This window comes from Oncorhynchus mykiss, chromosome 12, assembly GCF_013265735.2.
Source record: "Oncorhynchus mykiss isolate Arlee chromosome 12, USDA_OmykA_1.1, whole genome shotgun sequence".
Taxonomy (NCBI): Eukaryota; Metazoa; Chordata; class Actinopteri; order Salmoniformes; family Salmonidae; genus Oncorhynchus; species Oncorhynchus mykiss.
The window spans coordinates 89,400,929-89,423,403 of record NC_048576.1 but is presented as its reverse complement, the minus strand read 5'-3'; the positions used below and the strand labels follow the sequence as shown (position 1 = coordinate 89,423,403).

General features: G+C 44.1%; 1 protein-coding gene across 1 annotated transcript; it reads left to right on the top strand.

Annotated features, from left to right (window-relative positions):
* The first annotated feature begins 38 nt into the window (after positions 1 to 38).
* Positions 39 to 20,551, top strand: cfap70 (cilia and flagella associated protein 70). Its single transcript, XM_036939111.1, has 26 exons — positions 39 to 148; positions 474 to 657; positions 833 to 931; positions 1,054 to 1,139; positions 1,288 to 1,473; positions 1,811 to 1,993; positions 2,657 to 2,751; positions 2,991 to 3,093; positions 3,237 to 3,371; positions 5,000 to 5,161; positions 6,273 to 6,365; positions 6,675 to 6,766; positions 6,981 to 7,041; positions 7,405 to 7,599; positions 12,228 to 12,359; positions 13,000 to 13,125; positions 13,418 to 13,551; positions 13,828 to 13,943; positions 14,345 to 14,530; positions 14,731 to 14,924; positions 15,338 to 15,490; positions 17,634 to 17,795; positions 18,109 to 18,198; positions 18,386 to 18,487; positions 18,851 to 18,898; positions 19,000 to 20,551. Exons 1-26 carry the CDS (start codon positions 77 to 79, stop codon positions 19,078 to 19,080), a joined length of 3,270 nt encoding a protein of 1,089 aa, XP_036795006.1. The 5' UTR covers positions 39 to 76; the 3' UTR covers positions 19,081 to 20,551.
* Positions 20,552 to 22,475: the final 1,924 nt, after the last annotated feature.

The following is a 22,475-nucleotide window of genomic DNA, read 5'->3' as shown; positions in this document are numbered from 1 at the left end:
TGCAGGGGGAGTTTTTGTTTATCCAGAACAATCAACAAACATTTGACTTTTACTCTCTCTGATTTACAAAAACAGAATGGAACAATTTCGTGGTGTGGGAGACAAAGCAACACTCGTGAAAATAACAGTACTTCGTGGAAATAACCTGGTAAGCTTGTGTCCCTTTCTGGTTTCCAGTACGTTAGTAGCACTGGTAGAATAAGATCGGTCAGTTGTAGCAACTTGCATATATGGCTAACTTGGTGTTTTACATTATTGGGTTCTGGGGATCCACAGTTGTGCACTTTGTTGTCTTGGCTCAGGAAGTACAACTGATTCAGTTGATCAAGAGTTTGATGACTAACTTAATGGATCAGTTGAGTCAAATGTGCACCCCCGGCTGTGACAACTCTATTGATCAAATTCTGCTAGCTAACTAACGTTAATATTATAATAAACCCTAACAAAATGGTGTTGCTGTTTTTCACTTCCAGAGGGGCAACAAGGCTGAGTCCATCCTGAACTATGTGAGAGCTGAGTTCAATGGCATCGTCCTGGGAGATTCCCAGAAGCTGGATGCTGCTGTGGATCAGGGCGTGGATTACAACTTCACCTGCAGCTTTGAGTGCTCAGATGCTGCCCACACATTAGATGACATGGCACACAAACCTGTCATATGTGAGCTACTACTAACTAATCCATTATTATGATGTGTGCTGCTTGTTTCAGATGTTAAAGCCACTATTTATCTTGACGATTGATCCATATCCTCATTGTACCGTGTCTCCCTCGTTCAGCCAGTTGTTCACCAATCCACAGTTGCTTATCACATTAATCCGTCGTTGTCATTTAGTGACAGTGATTGAGGTCCTTCCCAAGGAGAAGAAGCAGAAGGAGGAGAAGACTGCAGTTATAGGGCAAGCTATAGTGGACTTGCTACCTCTCTTGCATGGTGAGAGACCAACACATTAGATCCAATCAAGTATCCATCTAACTTAATAGCTTCCAGGGCCCCAAAAAAACTCACTCATGGTTGAAATGTAAATGCATTCCTCTCTCTCTCACCCTCAATAGGTCAGGTCAGCTTCTTATCCACTGTGCTTCTTCATCCAACTCCTGGCTCACCTGCAGAGGCAGCCTCACAGGAGGGCAGCTGTAAAGTAGGAGTAAAAACTAACCAGCACGAGAGACTTTGTGTGTGTGTGACTGTGTGTGTGTGTGACTGTGTGTTCATATGTATGTTTGTATGTATGTATGTATGCTCTGTTTGTTTGTAATTGACATCTCCCTCCTCTGCCTGGCATCCAGCCATCTCTAGACGTGACCGTCTGTGTTCCCGAGCCTCTGCTATCCGGCGTCCAGCTGTCTGACTCCAACCTGCTGAAGGTTACTGTGGAGACAGCTTACTCTGTTCCAGAGGTGTGGAACCCTGTCTCTGGGTCTGGTCCTCTCTCCAGCTATGTGGCTGCCCTGCAGGTTCCCCTCACTGCAGAGGTGAGCGATAAGAGACCTATGTTGCCATCAGAGTTGGAGCCAATTCCATTTAAATTCAGTCAATACAGGAAGTAAATTGAAATTCCTTTTCATGCCATTTGTCAAATATTTGCTATTGAATAGAATGACAACTCTATAGGTCAGTTCACAGTCACACTGGAATAGTACAGACCAATTCCCATTCTAATGCACTAAAGCATTTTTACTGTGGAAATGTTGTCAACTGTGAACTATTGACAGTAATTCAAGGATACAATACACATACACAGATGAACCAACAATCCCTAATGTCATATGACATTTAACTTGTACCTGACACATTTCTTGTTTCCCCCAGAAAGAGCAGGTGCTGATGTTCTCCAATGGGCTGCTGAAGGTGGGCGGGGAGAGTGAACCCATGGGAAGACCCAGGAAGTGGCCCCTGGGTCCCCTGTTGGCTCCTGGAGCTCAGTTCATACCTGGTGTCTCCATGGAGGGAGAGCCCATTGAGATGGAGGATGGGGATCTCACCAGCATAGAGGTACTCTAGCCTACTTGTACTCTAGTATTATGGTTGGTATAACCATCTCTAGTACTGCAGCACAATCTCACCTTAATACCAAATATATCAAATGTTTTTATTGTCATGTCATTCTTTCAATTATTGTCATTGAGTCATCGTTTGCACTCTCAGTGGTTTGACCAATACATTCTGTGTAATGTATGGATGTCACGGTCATCATAAAGAGGTGACCAAGGCACAGCGGGGTAGGCATACATCTTCTTTAATTAAAGAAAAACCACTGAACAAACTATCAAAACAACAAAAAAACGAACCATGGCTAATATGCGTAGTGCAGACAGGCAACTAAACATAGACCAAGAACACACAAAATACCCAAGGAATATGGCTACCTAAATATGGTCCCCAATCAGAGACAACGATAAACAGCTGCCACTGATTGAGAACCAATTTAGGCAACCATAGACATATAAACACCTAGACTTACTAAAACCCCTAGAGATACAAAAACCTTAGACATAGAAAAACCCCTAGATAATATAAAAAACCTAGACAATACAAAAACTAACAAACCACCCTCGTCACACCCTGACCTAACCAAAATACTAAAGAAAACAAAGATAACTAAGGTCAGGGCGTGACAATGGATCTCTTCCCCTCATCGCTTCCTGTGTTTTCCAGGACAGGGATTTCCGGAAAGAAGCGGAGACCAATAAGAAGAGAGTGAGCTGGGACACAGAGCGTCGTTGCTTTCTGGATGCAGAGGGTGCAGCCTGGTGAGACAGATACACCACCTCACTGCCAACAATCTGCTTCTATTGAGCCCTGCTTTAAATCTTGGATTTTATCTGTAACAAATATAAATAGAGAGCTACAGTATCCTCAAAGTTTTTCAATATTGAATTGAAAAAAGTTGGACTATATAATGCGCTGCTACCAAATTGCCCTTTGGGAACAATAACGTTTTATTGAATTTAATTGAATTCTCTATCTATGTTCTATCCTCCTCTCTCAGTCTGACCCGTAGGATAGCAGAAAGCAGACTGTGGCCAGTAGAGGTCATGAGGTCACCACAGGTTGGAGCCACTAAGGGAGGGAAGGCTGGCAAAGACAAGGGAGTAAGGCACTGAATTTCTCCTATACAGGATCTGATAAAATCACTCTTGGCCGTTATTGTTAATATCCTTACTAATGTTTCTTTTAATTGCCTTTTTGTGTGTGTGTGTGTGTGTGTGTGTGTGTGTGTGTGTGTGTTCAACAGGGTGAGGATGAGACCCAACTCTCCTTCCATGGAGTGGCATACGTGGACATGGCGCCCCTGTTGTACCCCGGGGCGAGGCGTGTCCGTGGGGCGTACCGGCTCTACCCCTTCTACGACTCTGACCTACTGGTCAAGGTGAAAGGAGCTTCGACTACAGCCATTCAAGGTTTCTCTAGAATATGGTGTTGTTGGGGCTTCCCATGTGGCAGCGGTCTAAGGCACTGCATCTCAGTGTTGCGGCATCACTACAGCCTGGGGTTTGATCTCATTACCGGCTGTGACCGGGAGTCCAATAGGGCAGCGCACAGTTGGCCCAGTGTCGTCCGGGTTAGGGGAGGGTTTGGCCGGGGGGCTTTACTTGGCTCATCGCGCTCTATTGCGACACCTTGTGGCGAGCCAGGCTTCTGCAGGCTGATTTCGGTTGTCAGTTGAATGGTGTTTCCACTGACACATTGGTGCAGCTGGCTTCTGGGTTAAGCGAGCAGGTATTAAGCGCAGTTTGGTAGGTCTTGGAGGACGCATGACTCGATCTTCGCCTCTCCCGAACCCGTTGGGGAGTTGCAGCGATGAGACAAGATCGTAATCACAAAATTGGGGAGAAAAAAGGGGGGGAAATAGGAATATGGTTTGACAGGTTTGGTATCGCAAGACTAAGGTGAGATAGTCTTGCAGTGGCAGGTGTGGAGGAACGGTCAATACTAATTTGACACTTGTGATTATTACAGAAGCACTTTAGGTGTGTGTCTGTGTGTTTGAGAGAGACTGTGATATGATTGGGGAAATGAAACAGACTTGCAGAACAGACTACCAGAACGGAGGCAGCCATGTTGACTAATTCATTCTGAGACACAGCAGTTGTCCAGATTCAGATCCATTCTATTCCGTGCCAGTTTTCGTGTCCTTGTTGCTTTCTCTCTCTGTCTATTGGAGTTTTGTTTAAAGTATCATTTTGCTGAGGACATTTAGTTAGTTGTTTTGGTTTGTTTTTGTACATTTCCTATGTAGTTAGACATTTTTTTAAGGGCAAAAAAAATGTCTATGATACCCTCAAGTGTCCTAAAATAGAGAATCAAAACACTTGATGGTCCATGTTATTACAATCTTAAAACAAATTGTTTGTGTTTGCGCAGTACATCTCATAACCATTAGGTTTCTAAGGGCTCTTAGCTTGTACATGAACAAATGTGGAAATATGAGATACATCCGTTAACCACAACACACATTTGACACATCTTTTAGTATTTCACAGCTGTGCAGCGCTGTATCCCTGCGGGGATGGTTTTTGCTCATTGCCAATTGGCTTGTTGTGCCATACTTTGGATTGTTAATGGGGGCTGCTGAGGGAAGGATGGCTCATAATAATGGCTGGAACAGAGTAAATGGAATGGCATCAAACCATGTGTTTGATGTATTTGATACCATTCCACTGATTCTGCTCCAGCCATTACCACAAGCCCCTCCGACCCAGTTAAGGTGCCACCAACCTCCTGTGGTGTGCTCTAATGCTCTTACGGTACCCCTGCGGTGCTGAACTTGAGTTTTTGCATTACCCTGGCAACATAGAACCAAACCACCCCCTGCTGAGTGATTATCTGGTGTTATTATGTGTGACCCGGGTCATGTACATAAGGTGACAAACGGACTGAAACAGGAGGGACGACTATGGACTTGGTCCAATAAGTACTGTCATTTTCGTTTACCGTTGCAAAATGTTTTGTTACGGTGTGCCCTAATGAACACGACCCTTGTATTGTGCTTGACAGGCTAAGAGAAACATCAGTGTTCTGAGAGAGAGTATCAGGGCTCCGGCCACCCAGGGCCGAGGTAGGGCCCCCTCCTCCGTAGGCTCCTGCAAGGCGGTCCCTAGTAAGATGCTTGACGGCGGTCACAAGGGCGGGAAGGACACCAAGGAATCGCCCAAAAGGGTAAGCGACTGACTTACTGCCTTTTTGACCACGATGGGGCTCTGTGTCTCAGACAGTGGCTCTTTCTCAATTCATCTTTCCTTAATGCCTAGCACCCTCTCTCCTCGCCTCTTTCTCAGAACACATTGGAGAACAAGGTGAGATGGGAGGGACCCTTGACCTTCTCCTCCAATATGGTTGAGTAGGAGGCAAGGAGATAGGATGCAAGGAATCGAAGAAAGATGAATTGAGAAAGAGCCACTGTCTGCGATAGAGCTAGGATATGACTTCTTTGTAAAAGGTCTCAATAGCATTCAGTGACATCCTGTTGATAGGCCAGCTGCAGTCTCCCACAGAGCATCTTAGATCAGAGACCCTGATTTCCTCTATGATTGAGTTGTGGGTCGGCAGCAACAGGAGCGCTTCCCAAAGCAATTAGCCTTAATGGCAGCAGCTTGCCAGCGTCGTCAGAGAGCGGTGAATCATCTCGTTAGCTGTTAGCTCATCTGGCCCCTCGCTACAGCCCCCCCCGTGGCCCAGCAGCAGAAGGAGCGACGAACACACACACACACACACACACTCATGTGCGTACGCACACATATATACACGTAAACATACACACACACATACACAGCCACCCCAACAACTAAGCATTTGTTATGGCCAGACAAATAACAGGCTCTTACACACAGGCATGCACCCACACACACGTGCCTCCACAAGTGTGCACACACACGCTCACACACACACATGCATGCCCACAGATGCACACACACAAAGTGCACAAAGTACACATACATACACACACACAAGCACGCAAGCATGCACAAGTACATGAATCGATCCACACAAACAACAACCTCTCATTCATGGTTCATACACAAGTGTTGTCTAGAAGTGTTGCCTACACATGCCCACATCCAACCAGAGAATAACTGTTTAATAACTGTTCTGTACTGTAGCATGGTTGAACCATGCAGGTTGTTTGCTATTGTGTATTTCCAACTTCGTCTTTTTGCAATGTCTCATGGCAATATTCTAACTTGTAAAGAATGAACTAGAATTGAAATATGCTTTGCTTGTTTGCCTTGATTGGTGAGAGAGAAGGACATAGTGATTTGTTTTATTTCAGCCCGGGACACAGGGGAAGTCAGCACCCATTGGCACTGATAGTGTGACGCTGGTTGAAACTGAACAGCAGCAACAAGTGAACGCAGAGGGTCAGGTGAGTTGGGGTTCTGTGAACCATTAAACAATATCAAATCTAGGGGTCATGTATACATTTACAATGTAGTCATTTAGCAGACTCTCTCTTATCCAGAGAGACTTACAGGAGCAATTAGAGTAAGTGCCTTGCTCAAGGGCACATCAACAGATTTTTCACATAGTCGAACCAGCGACCTTTCCGTTACTGGCCCAATGCTCTTAACTGCTAGGATACCTGCCACCCTCAATAAGTAGCACCTATCATCTCTGTGTACCATTTCCAGTGTATCTATTGCATGTGGCAAATTAACTTGAACCTTGAACTTAGATGTATGCAGATTCCAGAACCTACATCATCATTGAAATCGCTCTTGAGAAGTCGCTGGTGCCAAAGAGATCACCGGAAGAGTTAGCCAAAAGGTAATGTGACGTTTGTTCAACTTTAATTAAACATGTGGAATGACCTAAAAGATTAACATGTAAGTCTGAAGTAATTGAGTGGGATGAAAAAGGGATGGTTTGTTTGAATAGATGTTGTAGTAGCAGTTGTAGTAACGTTGTAGCAACATCCTAGTAATGTTGTTGTAACGTTGTATTATGGTTTACTACGGTTTCTCTGCATTTCTGTTGAAAGGGTGATGGAGCTGATACCTCCTAGAGCTCCTTTGCCTCGCAGACCTGCTGGAGCAGAGAGAGTAAACCACCACACACACATTCCACAAACGTAATCCAAAAACGTGGTCTAATGATTGCACTTCCCTCAATCATTACATTCACTCTGAGTGATTGCCATCTTGTGGCCATAATCTAGACTTGTATAGAGGCATAAAATGCCAGTGGTTTCCAGTGATGATAGCTGCTGTCTCCTGCGGTCCAGCACATCCCAAACCAACGTCACACTTAACCTTATAACGGGCTCTGGGAAATGTAAATCGTTACCAAAATGTCATAATTGTTTGAAAACAAGTCTATTTTTAGCCTTACATATCCCTTCCTTCCTTGCGGCTTTGCTTCCTTCCTTGCTTCCCTACTTCCTTCCTTCTATCCTGCTGTACCAGGCTGTGCAGGAGTACCAGGCCCAGATAGCCAGTGTGGCAGGCCAGGTGTTGGAGCAGTACCAGCAGCTGTTCGGGCCTGCCTTCCTGCCCGGAGAGAAGCCTCTGGACCCAAGCAGCCAGGAGCAGCGCAAGACCAAGCTCCTGGGAGAACTCAACTATTCTGGGAAGTACTTTGCTTTCAAGGAGCAGATTAAGGTGAGAAAGGGCTTGGTCGCATTCATTAGGCACCAAAACAAATGACTGAAACAGGGAGAGACTACCTGAACTTAAGAAACAGTTGTTTTTGTTTTTCGTTGCAAAACCTTTTGCTATGGTGTACACTAATGAGTATGATCCGGGTTAGGGGAGTGGGTAAAGGATAATGTTGAGAATGACAGTTGCATGAGTGCTCAATAACTGCTTTTGGACAGCGGGGTCGGGGCTAACCAGTGGCCAGCTGGTGCTTATCTCCTAAATTCTGGTTAACAAGCCAGTCTGCTTGTTGTTCTTCTCATGTATTATAGATTTAGTGAAAGATAAATTGGATCCCAAATATCCTGATCCCAGATCTGTTTGTGCTGTCTTTCCAAGTTGGACCAGCCTAGCTCTGTCGTCCCTTTTCAAGTCTTTTTGAGAAGACAATTCAATGCTGTCTGATACATATGTTTCCCCTGGTATGTTATTCATAAACAATTGTTTTTCATAGAATATCAGAAGTGGGATGTATAATAAGACCAACAATATACAGTTGAAGTCTGAAGTTTACATACACTTAGGTTGGAGTCATTAAAAATATTTTTTCAACCACTCCACAAATGTCTTGTTAAAAAGTTTTGGCAAGTCGGTTAGGACATCTACTTTGTGCATGACACAAGTAATTTTTCCAACAATTGTTTACAGACAGATTATTTCACTTATAATTCACTGTATCACAATTCTAGTGGGTCAGAAGTTTACATACACTAAGTTGACTGTGCCTTTAAATAGCTCAGAAAATTCCAGAAAAGGATGTCATGGCTTTAGAAGCTTCTGGTAGGCTAATTGACATCATTTGAGTCAATTGTAGGTATACCTGTGGATGTATTTCAAGGCCTACCTTCAAACTCAGTGCCTCTTTGCTTGACATCATGGAAAAATCTAAAGAAATCAGCCAAGACTTCAGAAAAATAATTGTAGACCTCCACAAGTCTGGTTCATCATTGGGAGCAATTTCCAAACGCCTGAAGGTACCACATTCATCTGTACAAACAATAATACGTAAGTATAAATACCATGGGACCACGCAGCCATCATACCACTCAGGAAGAAGACGCATTCTGTCACCTAGAGATGAACGTACTTTGGTGCGAAAAGTGCAAATCAGTCCCAGAACAACAGCAGAGAACCTTGTAAAGATGCTGGAGGAAACAGTTACAAAAGTAATCAAATCAAATTTTATTTATTTATTTATCACATACACATGGTTATCAGATGTTAATGTGAGTGTAGCAAAATGCTTGTGCTTCTAGTTCCGACAATGCAGTAATAACCAACGAGTAATCTAACCGAACAATTACACAACTACTACCTTATACACACACAAGTGTAAAGGGAGAAAGAATATGTACATAAAGATATATGAATGAGTGATGGTACAGAATGGCATAGGCAAGATGCAGTAGATGAAGTACAGTATATACATATGAGATGACTAATGTAGGGTATGTAAACATATAAGTGGCATAGTTTAAAGTGGCTAGTGATACATGTATTACATAAAGATGGCATGATGCAGTAGATGATATAGAGTACAGTATATACATATACATATGAGATGAGTAATGTAGGGTATGTAAACATTATATTAAGTGGCATTGTTTAAAGTGGCTAGTGATACATTTTTTACATCCATTTCTGTCAATTCCCATTATTAAAGTGGCTGGAGTTGAGTCAGTGTGTTGGCAGCAGCCACTCAATGTTAGTGGTGGCTGTTTAACAGTCTGATGGCCTTGAGATAGAAGCTGTTTTTCAGTCTCTCGGTCCCTGCTTTGATGCACCTGTACTGACCTCGCCTTCTGGATGATAGAGGGGGTGAACAGGCAGTGGGTGGTTGTTGTCCTTGATGATCTTTATGGCCTTCCTGTGACATCGGGTGGTGTAGGTGTCTTGGAGGGCAGGTAGTTTGCCCCCGGTGATGCGTTGTGCAGACCTCACTACCCTCTGGAGAGCCTTACGGTTGTGGCGGAGCAGTTGCCGTACCAGGCGGTGATACAGCCCGCCAGGATGCTCTCGATTGTGCATCTGTAGAAGTTTGTGAGTGCTTTTGATAACAAGCCAAATTTCTTCAGCCTCCTGAAGTCCACAATTATCTCCTTTGTTTTGTTGACTTTGAGTGTGAGGTTATTTTCCTGACACCACACTCCGAGGGCCCTCACCTCCTCTCTGTAGGCCGTCTCGTCATTGTTGGTAATCAAGCCTACCACTGTAGTGTCGTCCGCAAGCTTGATGATTGAGTTGGAGGCGTGCATGGCCTTGCAGTCGTGGGTGAACAGGGAGTACAGGAGAGGGCTCAGAACGCACCCTTGTGGGGCCCCAGTGTTGAGGATCAGCAGGGTGGAGATGTTGTTACCTACCCTCACCACCTGGGGGCGGCCCATCAGGAAGTCCAGTACCCAGTTGCACAGGGCGGGGTCGAGACCCAGGGTCTCGAGCTTGATGACGAGTTTGGAGGGTACTGTGGTGTTAAAGCTGTAGTCGATGAACAGCATTCTCACATAGGTATTCCTCTTGTCCAGATGGGTTAGGGCAGTGTGCAGTGTGTTTGCGATTGCGTCGTCTGTGGATCTATTGGGGCGGTAAGCAAATTGGAGTGGGTCTAGGGTGTCCGGTAGGGTGGAGGTGATATGGTCCTTGACTAGCCCCTCAAAGCACTTCATGATGACGAAAGTGAGTGCTACGGTGCGGTATTCGTTTAGCTCAGTTACCTTAGCATTCTTGGGTACAGGAACAATGGTGGTCCTCTTGAAGCATGTGGGAACAGCAGACTGGGATAAGGATTGATTGAATATGTCCGTAAACACACCAGCCAGCTGGTCTGCACATGCTCTGAAGATGCGGCTGGGGATGCCGTCTGGGCCTGCAGCTTTGCGAGAGTTAACACGTTTAAATGTTTTACTCACGTCGGCTACAGTGAAGGAGAGTCCGCAGGTTTTGATAGCGGGCCGTGTCAGTGGCACTGTATTGTCCTCAAAGCGGGCAAAGAAGTTATTTAGTCTGTCTGGGAGCAAGACATCTTGGTCCGCGACTGGGCTGGTTTTCTTTTTGTAATCCGTGATTGACTGTAGACCCTGCCACATACCTCTTGTGTCTGAGCCGGTGAATTGCGACTCTACTCTGTCTCTATACTGACGCTTAGCTTGTTTGATTGCCTTGCGGAGGGAATAGCTACACTGTTTGTATTCGGTCATGTTTCCGGTCACCTTGCGCTGGTTAAAAACAGTGGTTCGCGCTTTCAGTTTCGAGCGAATGCTGCCATCAATCCATGGTTACTGGTTTGGGAAGGTTTTAATAGGCGCTGTGGGTATAACATCTCCAATGCACTTTCTAACGAATTGTCAATGTTGTTGTTGGACGCAATGCGGAACATATCCCAATCCACGTGTTCAAAGCAGTCTTGAAGCGTGGAATCAGATTGTTTGGACCAGCGTTGAACAGACCTGAGCGTGGGAGCTTCTTGTTTAAGTCTCTGTCTGTAGGCTGGAAGCAACAAAATGGAGTCGTGGTCAGCTTTTCCGAAAGGAGGGCGGGGGAGGGCCTTATATGCGTTGCAGAAGTTAGAATAACAATGAATAACAGTATCTATATCCACAGTAAAACGAGTCCTATATCAACATAACCTGAAAGGCCGCTCAGCAAGGAAGAAGCCACTGCTCCAAAACTGCCATAAAAAAAGCCAGACTGTGGTTTGCAACTGCACATGGGGACAAAGATTGTACTTTTTGGAGCATTGTCCTCTGGTCTGATGAAACAAAAATAGAACTGTTTGGCCATAATGACCATCGTTATGTTTGGAGGAAAAAGGGAGAGGCTTGCAAGCCGAAGAACACCATCCCAACCGTGAAGCACGGGGTTGGCAGCATGTTGTGGGGGTGCTTTGCTGCAGGAGGGACTGGTGCACTTTACAAAATAGATGGCATCATGAGGGAGGACAATTATGTGGATATATTGAAGCAACATCTCAAGACATTAGTCGGGAAGTTAAAGCTTGCTCGCAAATGGGTCTTCCAAATGAACAATGACCCCAAGCATACTTCCAAAGTTGTGGAAAAATGGCTTAAGGACAACAAAGTCAAGGTATTGGAGTGGCCATCACAAAGCCCTGACCTCAATCCTATAGAAAATTTGTGGGCAGAGCTGAAAAAGCATGTGCGAGCAAGGAGGCCTACATACCTGACTCAGTTACGCCAGCTCTGTCAGGAGGAATGGGCCAAAATTCACCCAACTTATTGTGGGAAGCTTGTGGAAGGCTTGTGGAAGGCTACCCAAAAGATTAACTTAATCCTAACTGACCTAAGACTGATTTTTTTCTTAGGATTAAATGTCAGGAATTGTGAAAAACTGAGTTTAAATGTATTTGGCTAACGTGTATCTAAATTTCCAACTTCAACTGTAAATCTGTGGTGATGTTTATGCTACCATGTCAGGGTCTGTACTCTGTGGTGATGTTTTTGCTACCATGTCAGGGTCAGTACTCTGTGGTGATGTTTTTGCTACCATGTCAGGGTCAGTACTCTGTGGTGATGTTTTTGCTACCATGTCAGGGTCAGTACTCTGTGGTGATGTTTTTGCTACCATGTCATGGCCAGTACTTTGTGGTGCGTATCGTGAGGGAGAAGATGCTGCGGACTGAGGCCTTCTCAGATCCTGAGCAGCTGCAGACCTTCCTCAGCCAGCTCTATGTGTTCCTGGTGGACGAGATGCACGTCGCCCTCAACAAGGTAAGACACACACCCTTGCTCACCCTTTCCAGTCCCACCATACATACATTTCCATGACCAGTTCTTTCTTTCCATGGATTTCAACCTATTCTGTTCTTCCCTTATGTAGTCTCGTAAACCCGACCGACCACAGGCAAAAACAGTGACTAGGATCTGGTTTCAATGATGGCCTCTTTTGGTATAGAGGAACTACGTCACTGCCTGCGTCACTACTTTATCCGCTTTAATAAAATAGTAGCTAGCAGGATAGAGATCACAGAGGTTATTGTGTGCATTTCACAAATGGCTAGTTTGCATGATCTATCTTAACTAAAACCACTGCACAGGTTTTGCCTGTAAACTTTGGTTTTGAATCGCGACGTTCTGGCATGGCTGCCTTGTGATTTGTTCGGAGAGTCCCCAGATGTGTTGTTTTTTTTGACATAGACAGTGACGTAGTTCCTCTATACCAAAAAAGTCCATAATTGAAACCAGCCCCTGGTCACTGTGTTGCCTAGGGTTGGGTGTTCATAACTATCCCTTATGGGGCTCTGTTTGTAACATGCTATATTTGGTGAAATATATTAATTATGTGCAATCGTTTGTGTCCACAAAATGTACAAAAAAATACCTAACTGCCTTGTCCTTCTTCTCTCCCCAGACGTTGTCAGTGGATGCCCAGGAGACTCAGCCTCGCCCCCTGGTGGACTGTGCCCAGCTCATCCACTTTGCCAAGGAGGCCCAGCTCAACGGGGACTACCAGCTAGCTGCCCAGTACTACCAGGAGGTAACAGAGTGTTGGAGGGGATCATTTTGGGAAAGGCGAAGTGCTGAAGCACTCATTTTAATCACATTCGGAGTAGTTACACACTGTCTGTCTGCACCACACACCTTGTGCTGCAGTCACTAGAGTGCCTGTGACAAAACTATTGAATGTTTTCAACCATTGGACCTTTAGTTGTGACGGGAGGGTTAAACATCATAACAACGGACATTTCTAAGCATGGTTTTAGTTCAGAAAGAGATGTTCTAACCCTGTTAGTGAGCTTGGTTTGTTTGTGATGGTTCTCCCCCTGTAGCAGCTGACTCGTGACCGTAGCGACCCAGCCCACTGGTTTGACTACGGGGTGTTGTACATGTTGACGGCTGACTACCAGAAGGCTGAGGAGTGCTTCCACTACGCTGTGTCCATGGAGCAAACACACCTGCCCAGGTAATAAGGGAGGGGATAGTAACCTGGTTCAGCGTTCACTCTGGTTTAAACAGACCAGGGGAATAGAGGTCCATACTTAAAACGTACATCCAGTGAAACCAGGAACGTGTCATTTGCATGTATACCTCTCATGGGATGAGGGCCCTCCTACAAGCCTTTTCTGGGGGGTTTCACCCCTGCACCATTTTATTTCATTTTATTTGAGGTATTTTTATTTTATGAGTAAATAAATGAACTACAGAGTCTAACTGAATGATATTCTCTGTCTGTCTGCAGTTTGCTTATGTGTGGTATCCTGGCAGAGATGGGTGGACGCCTTGAGGAGGCAGAGACATTCTTTGAAGGAGCCACGTGTGTGGACCCGGCCAATGTGGTGGCCTGGACTCTGTTTGGTAAGAGATGAGAGCCCGGGAGGGACATGCTAGCTTGGTCCCAGATACTGTATGTTTGTAACAACAACACTAGGGTTGGCTTTACAGCACAAAGTGATCTAGGACCAGGTTGGAAACGCCTCTATTAATCACAAACACAAACAGACAACTCTTACTTTAATTTGTCAGCGAACATCATCTAATCCCAAGAATTCAATACAAAGAAACAAGGACACGCCATAATACTTTAGTAATAGTTTATACGGTGTTACGATACTAGAATAATGTGTTGTAATAGAGCTGTTTGACTTCAGAAGTATTGGTGTCGATTCTAATTCTTCAATTTGGAATCAATTGGGAGTCAGTTCCAAAAAAATTGCCATCCAATGGTGGTGACCATATTATCTGTGGTCACTGGTCAGGCCTGTTCTATGAGGGCCAGGAGAACTCCATCCAGACCGAGATGGCTTTCCTGGAGGCCACCAAGCAGCAGAGGGCAGCCCTGGTGGTCACCCCACCCTGCAGGGTGGAGACAAGGGTGGAGTCACCAGGCCTGGGGGAGGAGGAGCAGGAGGTGGCGAACTGTGAGTCTTTCACCATCGAGCCAGGTGAGCACTGAAGTGTAGCAGATGCAGTATCGCTAGCTGGTTACCCCGAGCGACAAATCGAGCATCGTACGGTGGTGCCACCCTGTCTGAGACTAGACGTTTTGTCAGCCTTGTTCAACCAAGACTATGCTTTGTGAGTGTGAGGTGTTGTTGTGCAAGAGGTCAAACTCATTTATGTGATCTACTTTTGTTGGCTGTAGACGTGGATGGAGACACAGAAGCCAGTGTGGTGACCGGGTCTCAGAGCTGCCAGGGCAACAAGCCTGGGGAGGGATACAAGGGAGGTGCTGAGGCTGAACCTAGTGCCATGCGACACCTAGCAACCCCCACCAGACTAAACACCACCATCTATATGGAGACAGTGCAGTTCCTGCTGCAGAACAACGCACTACAGGTCAGCAACATGAGCACACACATATATATATATATATATATATACACACACACACAGCTACTAGACACACATGCTGTATAGAAGACTATGGATGTGTATACACTAAACTATGGCCCAATCCAACAGAAGATAATGAGTGAAAAACACATACAGTATGTCAGACTGGTAAGCTACTATAGCTCTGTGTAATAGTATCTCTCTCACACTGTCTTCCTGCTTATCACTCTTTAATTTGTCCAATATTCTGATACGAGATCTGTGCATCACTCCAGACACACATTTGTCAGCCTTCCCTCTGTGTCCTGTGTTTGCTACAGATGGTAGATGATAAAAAAGAGACTCTGCACGGTGATCCATGTGGTTTTTTGTGCATATGTTTCTAATCTTGTCCAATTCTGACCCTTTGTCCACAGATGGCCCAGAGAGCGCTGGCCCAGGAGCTCTTGTGTCCAGGGGGGGGTCTGAGCAGCTCCTACCACCTGGCCCTGGCCCGCCTGCAGATGCTCAGGGCAGAGTACGGCAGCGCCGAGTCCAGCCTGAAGGAGGCGCTCAACGACAGCTTTCAGGTAGAGCCAACAGACATTTCCAGCCCAATTCCCAGACACAAAATAAGCCTGGTCCAGGAGTAAAAAGCATTCTCAATGGTGATTCTCAATTGAAAGAGCTTGTTAGTTCAGAACTAGGCTGAATCTGTGTTTGAGAAGCTGGCCCTTCAAGTTCAACTTTCAACTTTATTGTTGCAAAGGAAATTGGTTTTGCAGCAATCTGATGATAATCTGATGCTTCTAAATGGTTTATATATTATTCCATACAGGAAACAAATGTCTAACACATTAGTGTGATCCCTGCAGAAATTGAACTCACAACCTTGGTGTTATTAAAACCATGCTCTAACTAAGTGATCTACAGTGCCTTGCGAAAGTATTCGGCCCCCTTGAACTTTGCGACCTTTTGCAACATTTCAGGCTTCAAACATAAAGATATAAAACTGTATTTTTTTGTGAAGAATCAACAACAAGTGGGACACAATCATGAAGTGGAACGACATTTATTGGATATTTCAAACTTTTTTAACAAATCAAAAACTGAAAAATTGGGCGTGCAAAATTATTCGGCGCCCTTAAGTTAATACTTTGTAGCGCCACCTTTTGCTACGATTACAGCTGTAAGTCGCTTGCGGTATGCCTCTATCAGTTTTGCACATCGAGAGACTGAAATTTTTCCCACTCCTCCTTGCAAAACAGCTCGAGCTCAGTGAGGTTGTATGGAGAGCATTTGTGAACAGCAGTTTTCAGTTCTTTCCACAGATTCTCGATTGGATTCAGGTCTGGACTTTGACTTGGCCATTCTAACACCTGGATATGTTTATTTTTGAACCATTCCATTGTAGATTTTGCTTTATGTTTTGGATCAGTGTCTTGTTGGAAGACAAATCTCCGTCCCAGTCTCAGGTCTTTTGCAGACTCCATCAGGTTTTCTTCCAGAATGGTCCTGTATTTGGCTCCATCCATCTTCCCATCAATTTTAACCATCTTCCCTGTCCCTACTGAAGAAAAGCAGGCCCAAACCATGATGCTGCCACCACCATGTTTGACAGTGGGGATGGTGTGTTCAGGGTGATGAGCTGTGTTGCTTTTACGCCAAACATAACGTTTTGCATTGTTGCCAAAAAGTTCAATTTTGGTTTCATCTGACCAGAGCACCTTCTTCCACATGTTTGGTGTGTCTCCCAGGTGGCTTGTGGCAAACTTTAAACAACACTTTTTATGGATATCTTTAAGAAATGGCTTTCTTCTTGCCACTCTTCCATAAAGGCCAGATTTGTGCAATATACGACTGATTGTTGTCCTATGGACCGAGTCTCCCACCTCAGCTGTAGATCTCTGCAGTTCATCCAGAGTGATCATGGGCCTCTTGGCTGCATCTCTGATCAGTCTTCTCCTTGTATGAGCTGAAAGTTTAGAGGGACGGCCAGGTCTTGGTAGATTTGCAGTGGTCTAATACTCCTTCCATTTCAATATTATCGCTTGCACAGTGCTCCTTGGGATGTTTAAAGCTTGGGAAATATTTTTGTATCCAAATCTGGCTTTAAACTTCTTCACAACAGTATCTCGGACCTGCCTGGTGTGTTCCTTGTTCTTCATGATGCTCTCTGCGCTTTTAACGGACCTCTGAGACTATCACAGTGCAGGTGCATTTATACGGAGACTTGATTACACACAGGTGGATTGTTTTTATCATCATTAGTCATTTAGGTCAACATTGGATCATTCAGAGATCCTCACTGAACTTCTGGAGAGAGTTTGCTGCACTGAAAGTAAAGGGGCTGAATAATTTTGCACACCCAATTTTTCAGTTTTTGATTTGTTAAAAAAGTTTGAAATATCCAATAAATGTCGTTCCACTTCATGATTGTGTCCCACTTGTTGTTGATTCTTCACAAAAAAATACAGTTTTATATCTTTATGTTTGAAGCCTGAAATGTGGCAAAAGGTCGAAAAGTTCAAGGGGGCCGAATACTTTCGCAAGGCACTGTATACAGGACCTGATTGCTATATTGAATATTCTGGACATGTATAGGGCCCAGATGTGTGTTCTGGACACGTATAGGGACCCAGATGTGTGTGTTCTGGACACGTATAGGGACCCAGATGTGTGTGTTCTGGACACGTATATGGACCCAGATGTGTGTATTCTGGCAATGTATAGGACCCAGATGTATGGGCGTTGTTTGGGCACATACACCATCTGACTGGGGAGTTTGGGAAGGCCCAGGAGTGTTACGAGAGGACCCTGGACTTTGTGACGGATGCCACAGACACACACCCCATCTACCTGCGCCTGGGATCCATCTACCTGCAGGAAGGGGAGGTGAGATGGACAGGGGGTGGGGTCACACACACCACCTGGGACCTGAGAACAATGTATTTACTACTGGGGAATATTCAGGAGTTGGTAGTTGTTTTGGTGGAAACTGAACAATACATTATTCTAAAAATATTAAAGTTACCCACTGTAATTAACTCCCTGTAATTAAGAGTCCCTAGGAGTGTGTGAGATTCATTGTTTTTGGTCTGTTAGTTTGACTCTGCACCTCGTCCACCAATTAGGTGTGTCTCCAGCTCCTACCTACCGATGTGTGCCAACATGATTGAAATTAACACTTTATGTATTGACACTTAAGTTTCAGAGGGCGAAAACAACTTACCTGCGCGCCTGCAAGAGCTCCCCCTCCTGCCTCACCTGGCTGGGACTAGGGATCGCCTGTTACCGGGTAAAAAATACCATATCTACTCTTCCCAAGCTCCTCTAGAAATGATACCGCTCTTTTTGCTTATGTATGAAGGATATATTTGTGTGTGTATGCATTTTTATTATTTATTTAACCTTTTATTTAACCAGGCTAGTTAGGAATTAGGAATACATTCTTAATTTGTGTGTGTGTGTGTGCCCACCCACAGCTAGGGGAGCTGACTGAAGCAGAGGATGCACTGACAGAGGCCAACATCCTGAACAACGGGAACGCGGAGGTGTGGGGTTACCTGTCTCTAGTTTGTTTGCAGGTGAGCATCCAGTCCATAGAAATAGAATCCATAAAACAGTCCTCCCCATTCAAGTCAATGATGGCCAGCCAGATTGCCAGAGTTCAAGGTTTCAAACCCTTTCTAAGGATTGTGTTTCTATGATCCAAACCTTATGATGTCACCACCATAGAATTACATATCGAATGAAAGGATCTCTGTTACATCTTGTTATGTGGGACTGAGTGCTATAGTATATACACAGTACAGTATATAGTGTGCAGAAGGAGGCCAGAAGAGAATTGGCTCCTTTAGGGCCGTGTACTGGGGTTTTTGACACAAACAAAGAGTTCAGGTGAAATCCATGTGTATTAACCCTGAAGTGTGTGTGGTTGTGTGTTTCAGACGGGCAGAAGACTTGAGGCAGAGCAGTCCTACAAATACGCCCTGCAGGTTGTTCCTCTCTGAATTCCTCTCTGAATTCCTCTCTGAATTGTTTCAAAACAATGTTATTGATATGTATATGCATTTAATGAAGAAATTTTATTTCACAGTTGAACCTACAGAAAGAGGCAGTTCTTCATGAGATCAAGGCACTCCAAGATCATGTTGGCTTTGGAAATCCATGTTTCTGAAGAACAACTGCCGGCACCATCAATGATTTAGGTTAAAAAACAAAGATGAATTGTAATTCTTGTTGGTAAATACCTAATGGTTGGCATCGCAAAGTGACTGTGAATTGTGGAAGGAATTACACATCAATGACTTGTACACTTGTCTGCATCTTCAGCAATATCTGATTAAAAGTTGTTACTTTTGCATAATGTAGGATATAATATTGTGACACAACAAAGATGTGCAGATCCAGAGAGAGTATCTGGAATTAAAGTAAAGAAACCTTGATGATAATGACTAAAGTGAAAGTCACCCATATTGCTTTAGTAAAAGTCTACAAGTATCTGGTTTTAAATGTACTTAAGTATCAAAAGTTTAAGTAAATGCTATAAATCTAATTCCTTATATTAAGCAAACCAGATGGCACAATTCTTAGGACAACCAGGGGCACATCAAGAATCAGACCCCATTCGCGCACAATCACAATAATGTACAGTTGAGTAATGTACAGTTTATAAGCTACTTCCTTCTGCATACAAGTGCATTCGGAAAGTGTTCAGACCCTTTCACTTTTTCCACATTTTGTTACGTTACAGCCTTATTCTAAAATTAATTAAATTATGTACTCCTCTCATTAATATACACACAATACCCCATGATGACAATGTGAAAACAGTTTTTGTTTATGTTTGCAAAGGGGTTTGAATACTTTTCCGAATGGACTGAACTTAGCGCTTATTGTTCGAATGACCACGGGAGTCGAGCATATACTTTAAGTGGAAAATACAATATCCAAAGCATTCACTGCATAAGTGTAAAGACTATCAGGCATAGCAAACTGCCAAGCCAACCATAAACTACAGTACACTTTTTATTTTACCTTTATTTAACTAGGCAAGGCAGTTAAGAACAAATTCTTATTTTCAATGACGGCCTGGGAACAGTGGGTTAACTGCCCGTTCAGGGGCAGAACGACAGATTTGTACCTTGTCAGCTCCGGGATTTAAACGTGCAACCTTCCGGTTACTAGTCCAACGCTCTAACCACTAGGCTACCCTGCCGCCCCATACCCTACAATCACCACCTCTGTGGAAGACAGACGTATTTAAAGCAATCCATTAAACCAGACACTTACCCAAAGCGATTGACAGTCACGCATACAATAATTTTTATTTTGTACACTACACTACATTATTGTGCAGCAACAGCTATTTGCATTTCCATAGACAAAGTAAATGCGTCTCCCACTTGTAGATCACCTTAGTGATAGGAATTATCTCGATGGTCTGACGCTGCAGTGAGAGAGAGCGAGAGAGGGAAAAGACGGTTCCTTTAATAAAATCCCATGACATTGATTTTTTTGCAATTTGGAACAAGCAAATGCACAAACAGGCCTCCAGTGTAATTAGATACTTCATGCGAAAAATGAGTTGCTGTAATTTGAATAATGATGATGATGACAATAATAATAATGAAAGAAACGAAACAGTCTCTCTGCCTGTTGTAGAATGCTTGATGTCTGGGAGAATTTGGCTTGGTGCTTCCTCACTGTGCGCTCCGCAGCACGCACCACATTAAGGTCTGGGAAACCCATCACTGGGTGAACCTACATGAACGAGGGTATATTTCTGACATTATGAAATGATAGGAATAACGTTTTGCCTCATGTACATAACAAGGCACAAAAACATATTTTTATTTCCTGCTACATCATATTTAGCCCATTATAAATTAATCTCAGAAATGGCATGTTCCCATAAATATGGCATGTTACCATGTACTGAGAGTTTTACCATGTACTGAGAGTTTTACCATGTACTGAGAGTTTTACCATGTACTGAAAGTTTTATCATGTACTGAGAGTCCTTAAACATACTATCCTGCCCAGACACATTATTCATGTTGGCCATTTGCAAACCACTGGACTGTTCCGTGACAAAGTCTTCAGGATTATTAGACCTAGTCAGTGTGGATTCAGAAATAGAGGAAATCAAGTGAAAGTTGAAGATAAACAATTAACAAATCTCCAAGTTACTCATACAAGGGAAGCAGAGAAGTTGATGGATCTACTGAACCCACTGTATGACACACAGGCTGAGTTTACACAGGCAGTCCAATTCTGATCTTTTTCCAGTAATTGGTCTTTTGACCAGTCAGATCAGCTCTTTTGCAAATAATTGGTCAAAAGATCAGAGTTGCCTGTGTAAAGGCAGTAATACTGTTATTTAGTTGAACAATGCTGAGCCAGCAACACCACTCATCATATCACCTTGAGGTTGATGAAGACCAAAAGCTGTCGTTGCCCCTGACAGGTCTCACGCTCTTTTGACCCTTAGCCATCGCTAAGGTCGCAGCTGCAGTAAAAATGTCAAGCAAGCCACCCAAGTGTCTGATATGAAATAAGGAAATGACTTCAATACACACTCTGTACTATGGCTACAGCTATTTGCTAAGTAAGCATATAGTAACATATTACACATTACATATAGTAGCATAGTACATATAGTATATTGTATGTGTCCCATGTGCCAAATACAACAGGTGTAGTAGACCTTACTGTGAGATGCTTACTTACAAGCCCTTAACCAACAATGCAATTTTAAGAAAATACCTAAAAAAAAAAGTAAGAGAAGAATAACAAATGATTAAAGAGCAGCAGTAAATAACAATATTTACTACATTTGTTATATGCAGGGGTACCGGTGTCCAGGTAATTGAGGTAATATGTACATGTTGGTAGAGTTATTAAAGTGACTATGCATAGATAATAACAGAGAGTAGCAGCAGCGTTCCAGAGGAGGGGGAGGAGGGGGGGGGGCAATGCAAATAGTCTGGGTAGCCATTTGATTAGCTGTTCAGGTGTGTTATGGCTTGGGGGTAGAAGCTATTTAGGAGCCTCTTGGACCTAGACTTGGTGCTCCGGTACCGCTTGCTGTGCGATAGCAGAGAGAGTCAGTCTATGACTAGGGTGAATGGAGTCTTTGACAATTTTAGGGCCTTCCTCTGACACCGCCTGGTATAGAGGTCCAGGAAGCTTGGACCCAGTGATGTACTGGGACTTACGCACTACCTTCTGCAGTGCCTTGCGGTCGGAGGCCGAGCAGTTGCCATACCAGGCAGTAATGCAACCCGTCAGGATGCTCTCGATGGTGCAGCTGTAAAACATTTTGAGGATCCGAGGACCCATGCCAAATCTTGTCTCCTGAGGGGGATTAAGTTTTGTCGTGCCCTCTTCACGACTGTCTTGGTATGCTTGGACCATGTTAGTTTGTTGGTGATGTGGACGCCAAGGAACATGAAGCTCTCAACCTGCTCCACTACAGCCCCGTTGATGAGAATGGGGGTGTGCTCAGTCCTCCTTTTCCTGTAGTCCACAATCATCTCCTTTGTCTTGATCACGTTGAGGGAGAGGTTG